This window comes from Polyodon spathula, chromosome 25 (assembly GCF_017654505.1).
Source record: "Polyodon spathula isolate WHYD16114869_AA chromosome 25, ASM1765450v1, whole genome shotgun sequence".
Taxonomy (NCBI): Eukaryota; Metazoa; Chordata; class Actinopteri; order Acipenseriformes; family Polyodontidae; genus Polyodon; species Polyodon spathula.
This window is the reverse complement of record NC_054558.1, coordinates 1,103,998-1,113,182: the sequence shown is the minus strand read 5'-3', so window position 1 is coordinate 1,113,182 and position 9,185 is coordinate 1,103,998. Positions and strand designations below refer to the sequence as shown.

The 9,185-nt window shown below is 46.0% G+C and overlaps 1 protein-coding gene across 3 annotated transcripts; it reads left to right on the top strand.

The window, feature by feature from the left end:
• Positions 1 to 1,289: 1,289 nt before the first annotated feature.
• Positions 1,290 to 8,346, top strand: LOC121299725 (potassium voltage-gated channel subfamily A member 3-like). 3 transcript variants are annotated; one of them, XM_041227703.1, is made up of 4 exons: positions 1,290 to 4,253; positions 5,821 to 5,936; positions 7,304 to 7,331; positions 8,165 to 8,346. In XM_041227703.1, exon 1 carries the CDS (start codon positions 1,848 to 1,850, stop codon positions 3,417 to 3,419), a length of 1,572 nt encoding a protein of 523 aa, XP_041083637.1. In that variant the 5' UTR covers positions 1,290 to 1,847; the 3' UTR covers positions 3,420 to 4,253; positions 5,821 to 5,936; positions 7,304 to 7,331; positions 8,165 to 8,346. The 3 variants fall into 3 exon arrangements, with proteins under 3 accessions (XP_041083637.1, XP_041083635.1, XP_041083636.1); XM_041227701.1 differs by having other exon boundaries at positions 1,290 to 4,838; XM_041227702.1 differs by lacking the exon at positions 7,304 to 7,331 and having other exon boundaries at positions 1,290 to 4,838.
• The last annotated feature ends 839 nt before the right edge of the window (positions 8,347 to 9,185 follow it).

Here is a 9,185-nt window from a genome sequence, read left to right as displayed (position 1 = left end):
TGAACCAGTGACCAGCTGGTTACAAACGCTGGACTTTAACCACTGGACCACACTGCACTGCTTCTCGTTTAATTTTCAGCCATCTGATTGGCCAAATTAGTACGTGTAATAATATGAATTACATCACGAACTAAAGTCAAATCAGATCGTGTATTAAATAATGCGTTTTTGACCCGAATGGCCTTCCATACACTTATGCCAGGTAATAAACGCAGGGTTAGCCTTTCTCATCTTAATGTCTACAGACAGGAGATCCACAAGAGCAGCCAAACGCCTGAGTACTAATACATTTCCCAGGGTCTCAATCTGCACATTTATACCTACAATGAATACATAAAGACAGAAGCACCAGAGCACGGACACGCGCTCTTCAGCGCCAGGGACTTTAGATTCAGAACCAAGGACAGCTGCCTTGTGTCCCGAACCCAACACCGTGACAGCTTCCTGTTGCAAAACTCTCTGCAAGCTCGACATATCATCATCATCATCATCATCATCATCATCATCATAATATTAATAGTGGTATATTGTTTTGTGTTTTTTTTTATATCTGTGCTGTATTGAACTTTGTCTCTAGCGAATATATTCTAGCCTGGCGTTTGAAAGCAGGTAATTACAGTGTACATCGCATCCTGCATGTGTTAATCAAAGATTAGGAATGATGCGAGTCTACACGTAGCAACAGAAAGAGAGGCGCTCCCATTTTAAATCACTGCTTTTATTGTACGGAATATTATTTGAATTTTAACAACCTTACCCCTTTGCCTTGATTCCTGATCTTAGCCGACATTTTAATCTTGCCTTCACATTCCGAACCTATTAAAAAAAAAAAAAAAATCTCTAAACAAGAACAGAACAGCTTGTATAGCACCGCATTCCAATCAGAAACGGTTCCCTGTTTCATATTCACCTTTGTACAGCGCGCATCTGTAATGAGTTTGCGATTGTCAGGCTTAAGGTAGTTTGTGCACCATTTTTAAAGATGCCAGTGATAGCTATAAAGGAAAGTATTTTCATTTAAACAGCTGTTCTAAAAGTCGATATGCAATGTGCGTTTGCACAAAATAATCCACGGAGAGGTTTGGTATTGTCCAGCTGTCACAAATACCTTACATATCGTTCCTATTATAAATGCAGTTTATATAGTTCTGTTTCTATATATATATATACAACAAGTGTCTACAGAATGAAAGACGAGCTAGCACGCACGCACAGATAGCCACACACAAAGACGCGCACCGAAAGAAGCCACACATATTTGGAAATGCGTTACCGGCAGCTAGCAAGCAACAATGAAACACCAAACATGCATTTCAAGTGTAACGATGTAGCATTGCTTTCCGAAAAGGATCCGAAACGATCACTCTTGATTGTAACGGGCACAGCGTTTTTATTAGGGTGGGGGTGCATGTATATCTGTCACTGAGTATGCGCGCTAGAAAAGTGTTTTTTTTTCGGAATTATTATTTATCTAAGCATTCACTTGGTCCAGTTTGGACATTATCTTGCAAGGGGCGCGTCTGCGCGGCGGTGGGGTGGACGGGGGGAGGGGGGTTGTCTCTGCAGCCCGAGTCTAGCCTCTGTGTTTGTGTCTGGTTCATTTCGGATTGGGCGATGAAAAAATAGTGTGCCAAGCGTTCGCGCACGGTGGGCGGGAATTGGGTTGTTTATAAACCCGGTGTGCGCGCCGTGGGCGGGAATACAAGACTGTGAAACTGAAGTCAGACAGACAGAGAGAGATAGAGAGAGAAAAGGAGAGAGAGGAGGACGCGGAGACAGAAGCAGCGGTGGCTGGAGCTTGTAGGAGGAAGCGCGACTTCCCCTGCCCCTCCATCCCCAGCACCTGTATGGAGGACCATCTCAGCCTCCTGCACTCGCCTCCGCCTTCTATTACCAAGCATGGGAAAAACAACAACATAGTAAACCCCGGCTACACCGAGGCCGAGCAGGACACCATGACAGTGATCACATGTGATAACATGTTGGAGGAAACGACAGGGCTCCCAGGACTCCACTCCTTGGACCGCTACGAGTCAGGCAACGAGTGCTGCGAGAGGGTCGTCATCAACATCTCGGGTCTGCGCTTCGAGACCCAGCTCAAAACTTTATCCCAGTTCCCCGAGACCTTGCTTGGGGACCCCAAGAAGAGGATGCGCTACTTTGACCCCCTACGGAACGAATATTTCTTCGATAGGAACAGGCCGAGTTTTGATGCCATTCTCTATTACTATCAGTCCGGCGGGCGCATTAGGAGACCCGTTAATGTTCCCATTGACATTTTCTCAGAAGAAATCCGGTTTTATGAACTAGGAGAGGAAGCAATGGAGAAATTCCGTGATGACGAAGGGTTTATCAAAGAGGAAGAGCGCCCTTTGCCTACAAATGAGTTCCAACGGCAGGTGTGGCTATTGTTTGAATACCCCGAGAGCTCAGGGCCAGCTAGGGGCATCGCTATAGTCTCTGTGCTGGTCATTCTAATCTCCATCGTTATATTTTGCCTGGAAACTTTGCCCGAGTTCCGGGATGACAAGGACTACCGCGCTCCTCTAGAGCCGGTGATAAATGGAACCTCTCCTTACCTGAGCAGCACGTTCACAGACCCCTTCTTTGTTGTGGAGACGCTCTGCATCATCTGGTTCTCTTTCGAACTGCTGGTAAGGTTTTTTGCTTGCCCCAGTAAAGCCACCTTTTCCAAAAACATCATGAACATTATAGACATTGTGGCGATCATCCCCTATTTTATCACCCTGGGCACGGAACTGGCCGAGAGGCAGGGGAACGGGCAGCAGGCCATGTCCTTGGCCATCCTAAGGGTCATCAGGCTGGTCCGGGTCTTTCGGATCTTCAAGCTCTCCCGGCACTCCAAGGGGCTGCAGATTCTGGGGCAGACCCTCAAGGCCAGTATGCGGGAGCTGGGGCTTCTGATCTTCTTCCTTTTCATCGGGGTCATCCTCTTCTCCAGCGCGGTCTATTTCGCAGAAGCTGACGACCCTTCGTCGGGCTTTAGCAGCATCCCGGATGCCTTCTGGTGGGCAGTGGTTACCATGACGACTGTCGGCTACGGAGACATGCACCCGGTAACCGTAGGAGGGAAAATCGTCGGGTCACTGTGTGCGATTGCTGGCGTGTTAACCATTGCCTTGCCGGTGCCGGTCATTGTCTCCAACTTTAACTATTTCTACCACCGGGAGACGGAGGGTGAGGAGCAGGCGCAGTACTTGCGCGCTGGCAGCTGTGAGCACCTGTCCTCTGAAGAGGAGCTCAGAAAGGCTCCCAGCACTTCCTCTTTGAGTAAATCGGAATACATGGTGGTCGAGGAAGGGCTGAACAGCGCGTTCAAACAGCCTTTCAAGAGCAGCAACTGCACTCAAAACAACCAGAACTGCGTGACCGGCAAAAAAATCTTCACCGACGTTTAAAAACCAGTGAAACACGAAGAAGCGCTCTTAAAAACAATACTACCACTACTACTGTTAGTAATCGTGACGTGTCAGTGCAAGTATGTTGTGTGGAGGCAACGTCATAGGTATAGTAAACGTGTCCTGTTTCGTGGTCAAGTTCATTCGCTCTAGAATAACAAAATAGACTCGAGTTGTTTGCTAGTTCATAATTAGGAACGGCTGTCTCTGTGAGCAGGCCAATGACATCAGCTTTCCTTGTGTTTCCTTTAACTGGCAGAGGCGCTGTGTGTAATTCAAACCGTAGTCTAATGTTCAAATTGAGTATTTAGTCTGTTGTGTATGTTTAAAAAATAAGTATTCAAATGAAATACAACGCAAAAGATTAATGTGCGTAAATAAAACAAATACGCGATAATAGATGTGTGTTTATTACCATAACGTGAGCGCTGCGATTTATTAATGTTAGAAAATGATTGTTAATCGGGAAAGACAAGTCGTGTATTTCAACAAAACTGAAATATAAGGACAGGCAGAAGAGCCCCTTCGAATCTGAAATGGAGACGTGCGTTAAATACTGTGTCTTCAGATGCCTGGTGAAATGCAATCTAATTATCGTACCGCTATTTACATGAAGCGCATCTATTTCTATACGCCGTCATGACTCGGATACGTTTTTGAATGAAGAGACTGGATTGCGACAGGGAATACTACAGGAAAAGCTGCAGGCTGTGCCGTTCACTGTGGACAGATCTGAGGTGAACGTCTCGAGAATAAAGATGAGTCAAACCAAACCACTTCATGCGGATGCTACTAATTCTGCCTGCAGTCTCCATAGCAACCACCGTTTCCCAGGTAACCCCTTCTAATGTTGCCATGGCATCCCTCTGCGTTTCCACGGCAACCTCCCAGATGGCTCTAAAGCCTTCAAAAAAAAAGAGCAAGCCGCTGTGCAAAAAAACACGCAGGCTTGTCAGCGAGCGAAAGGGATCAGTGTGGCAAGAAAGAAATACCAATACAATTATAAATAAATGAGTACCGCTCCTTTCAGATGTACGCAGGCAGACGTCAGATTGATCCAGGGCTGTGAACTGAATACAATGTGACCCCTCTAATTAGATAACATTGGCTTACATATTGAACTGTATCAGATACACGTTCTCATTGTATAGCCCTATACAATGAGAGGGCTTTAAATGGAACTGTTCAATGTGAAACCCAACACAAGCACGTGAGCAGGGCCATATCTAAATCTAACCCGAGTCCTCCTAAAAACAAGAACACGTACAAACAACAATTCTATCAACCCAGAATACAGCACCCCCCCTCCTCGACAAGAACACCACTGGGAAGATGGGACTGTGAAAAAAGGAAGATGCCTGCGCTACTTCAAGCTACCACCAGGGGGTGCTATTCCCCACCAGATGGGGAATGGGGCGTGTAAGTAAACGGCACAGATGTGGAATTGTCATTGCTAGCCACCCAGGGGACAACATGCCACTCGTCTTTTGTTTTATTAAGGCGAGGGTAATGCAGCACGGTGTCACAGAGTCAAGGAGACGGTCAATCGAAGTCACATTTTCCTTCTGCTTTGAGCAGTGGCCTATAATTAGCTGTAAGTGCGCAGCTGCGTGCGCACAGGCAATGACATTGCTCTCGAGAGGAGAGTGCTGAACACATTCCATTTTTAGCAAGCCCATTTACCGATCAAGTAATGAATGTGTTTCAGTGGCAGCGCAGTGGTGAAGGCCAGTTTATTCTTGAGCAGGTCTGGGGATTTCTCACCGAAATGTTAAAATAACCAGGCGCTGTAATTATAAAACACACACACAAACACACACATGCACACACACACACACACACACACACACACACACACACACACACACACACACAGGACACACACGGACAAGCATTATCCCTAACTACACAAATTACAAAACGTGACGGCTCTGTCCTGGAGAACAAAACAACAATACGCCTTTAGGGCACTAAACTTGATGTGACGGGGAAGGAATGGGTGACAGACACTGCATTCCTCCATTTCAGATTATTCACCGTGTTCAGCATTGCAAGAAAATACACGCAGATCCACTTTGCAGTGTGACCTACTAGTTATAATGTGCATATGTGAGTTCATGCATCATTCTAACTAAAGCCTCACTCATGAGAACATATTTATTTTTGTGTAAAGAAAAAAGGCCAGTCTCCTTACTGTGTGCTCATGCATTCTTTATGATAGCTAGCACTAGACCCTCTTTACTGGTTACTCCCAATCCATATGGAAATGCTTTTTTTTAAAGCTGCCGTATATTTGTGTCGTTTCTTTACAGTTACAGAGCTGCTTGTTGGTGTTACTGTTGCAAGTTTATTTCACTATCTATACCCTTTTTGGTTCTCTTTGTGTTTTTTTTTTCTTTAGTCAGTGAGCACATGGACCCCTGAGTGGCTGGAAAGACCAAGAGAACACGGGTTCAAGCCCAGCGCTGTCCACATCAGTACAGGTTTTGGTGCAGTAGAAGACTCCTAGTAAACAAGGTATTTTGAACACCACCCTGACGCATTTTGCTAGCCCATATCAAAGCCCTGCTACTCGCACCTATAGCGAGTAATATTTGAATGAAGTAGGTGTGCAGGGTGAGTCACACAGCCAGGGGAGGGCAGGGCTGTGTTCTGGCTGTGTGAAATTGTCGATCCACAGGGAGCTTTGGCTCTGGTTTGGGAGCCAGCAGACACCTGGTGAAGTCCAGCAGACACCTGCAGGGTTGGCCTTTGTCCTCCAGGGGGCGGTATCCCCTGTGGCGCTGCTGGGTGTAAAGTGGCAGTTGGCTTGCTGGTGGATCGCTGCGGTGAGGGAACACAGCTAGGCATTCTCAATGGGGGTTGATAAAAACACGGGGGAAGTAATTGGATAGCCTTTGCTTCTCATCAAGTCCCATCGTGTTGTGACAGGATAAAACAGGCATCTGAATGAGTGCAATATGAAGACAATCTGAAGAGCAACAGGGAACAGCTGGTAATCAGACTGAGACTTGGCTGTTCCACCGCTCGCTCGGCACATGGACTTGATTATAGTAATACTTGGTTACAATATATTCAGGAGGCTTGTTTCCCTTCCAGAATGAACACCAATGTGAATAGAATATTAATAAGAGCCGGGCCGGGTATTTAGAGGCTCCAGATGTTCTTGAGTGATAGAAGCATCCGGGCCCGCTGCAGGACCGGTTTAATGTGACCGCTCCCACAATGCAGCTGCTTCTAGCTCGAGGCACTGGACTGACAGGATCTCCCAGAAATGACTTGGAATTGTGCTCTGGTAGATGCTGTTTGCACAACACCATTTTAACTGCTTAAAACATTTGAAAAGAAGAGTAAATATCCTCAAATATCTTTTACGTTTGTTTGTGTGTGTGTGTGTGTGTGTGTGTATATATATATCTAGCCCTTACTTTTGTGTGATGCTGGCTGCAATCATTGACGGTGTTTGTGGGTTTTCATTGCTCTAGTTTTGCCCATCATTGTGTTCTCTTTATCTGCCTGGCTTTGCGCTTGCCAGAGAGTCTTTTTCTTCAGTCTAGTCTGACGATGTGAGGGTATCCACATAGTAAGGGTTTGTGTGTGTATGTCTCATGAAGCATGTACATTGCCATGTCTTTGATTTCATTGATAGTAAGGGTTTGTGTGTGTGTGTCTCATGAAGCATGTGGATTGCCATGTGTTTGATTTCATTGATAGTAAGGGTTTGTGTGTGTATGTGTCTCATGAAGCATGTGGATTGCCATGTGTTTGATTTCATTGATAGTAAGGGTTTGTGTGTGTGTGTCTCATGAAGCATGTGGATTGCCATGTCTTTGATTTTTCTCCCTTTTCTCCTCACTCCTCCACATTGCTGCCTTTGCCTCCAGTATTGTTCCAGATGCCGGTGATCTGAAGGTAATTTTCAGCTTCATCTGTCTCATCCTCGTTGGAATGGGGCCAGTCTGATGAGGCACTGTTCTCTTGTCTTAGAGATTCACAGGCAGCAGATCAAACCTGGATCCGAGTCAAAACTACAAGTGCAGCTGTGCCATTAAGACTGCAGGAGGTTGCTTTGACATTGTCTCAGTGTTGTCGAGTGCAGCTAGGCTTGCTTACAAAAGCAGCAGCACTAGATTAACGATGTGATCCACATGCTTGCTGTAATTAAATAATTCGTTCCGTTCTCCAGCATTGCCCTCTGTCTGTATATTTCTCATGATATTTGGAAGTTTAGGATGAAGTCTCGGTATTATAAGGCAGCAGTGGCTCTGTGCTGAGAATTTTAAACAGATCTGTGAATGGTGAGCTTTTATGTAATAATGGAGCTCTAATTACTAACATCCCCAAATATACAATTTACAAACATTGTGCAAAAAGAGCCAGCTTCTGTTAATATACTGGCATGCTTTATACAAATCTTCAACAATTATTACATGTTAACAAGAAGAAGTGTACTGCATTGTATCGTTCAGTATGGGTTATTGCACTGTGCGTGAGGCTGTCATTGTTAAAGTCTGTAGGGAATCTATACTCTTCCCTGGATTAGGTAAAAGAGCACACAGATTCTCCAAGTGAGATCAAAGCTTGGGAGAAATATGAGGAACTCTCAATATTGTACATCAATATCCGTTAAAGTGACAAGCTGTGCACCAGTTAAAGGAACAACGAGTTTCTAGATGTTTCAGGTGGTTATAAAAGCAGCATGCTGGCGTTTAGAATATAAACCACCCTGTTTAATTATTTTGCAGGATCCAGAGATGCCAGCTCACAAGCAACAGAGGCATTACTCGACCCCTCTGCCTTCAACGCCAAGCCTGTCACAGTTACTCGACAGCACGGCATGTGATCGAGTCTCTTCAGAGAGAGAGGAACAGCACGGCATGTGATTGAGTCTCTTCAGAGAGAGAGGAACAGCACGGCATGTGATTGAGTCTCTTCAGAGAGAGAGGAACAGCACGGCATGCGATCGAGTTTCTTCAGAGAGAGAGGAACAGCACGGCATGCGATCGAGTTTCTTCAGAGAGAGAGGAACAGCACGGCATGTGATCGAGTCTCTTCAGAGAGAGAGGAACAGCACGGCATGTGATTGAGTCTCTTCAGAGAGAGAGGAACAGCACGGCATGTGATTGAGTCTCTTCAGAGAGAGAGGAACAGCACGGCATGCGATCGAGTCTCTTCAGAGAGAGAGGAACAGCACGGCATGCGATCGAGTCGAGTCTTCAGAGAGAGAGGAACAGCACGGCATGCGATCGAGTTTCTTCAGAGAGAGAGGAACAGCACGGCATGCGATCGAGTCTCTTCAGAGAGAGAGGAACAGCACGGATGTGATCGAGTCTCTTCAGAGAGAGAGGAACAGCACGGCATGTGATCGAGTCTCTTCAGAGAGAGAGGAACAGCACGGCATGTGATCGAGTCTCTTCAGAGAGAGAGGAACAGCACGGCATGTGATCGAGTCTCTTCAGAGAGAGAGGAACAGCACGGCATGTGATTGAGTCTCTCCAGAGAGAGAGGAACAGCACGGCATGTGATCGAGTCTCTTCAGAGAGAGAGGAACAGCACGGCATGCGATCGAGTCTCTCCAGAGAGAGGGAAACCTCCAGAGACAGGCACAGACTGCCTTTTCACACAATGCCTATTACACACCCTGACAGCAAGCCATTTAGAAGAGAAGCAAGCCACTTCATGTGAATGTGCCAAACGTTCGGTCACTACCTTGTTATTTGAATGAGTGGTCTTTGACCATATGGGCCCATGATAAGGCTGCTGTGG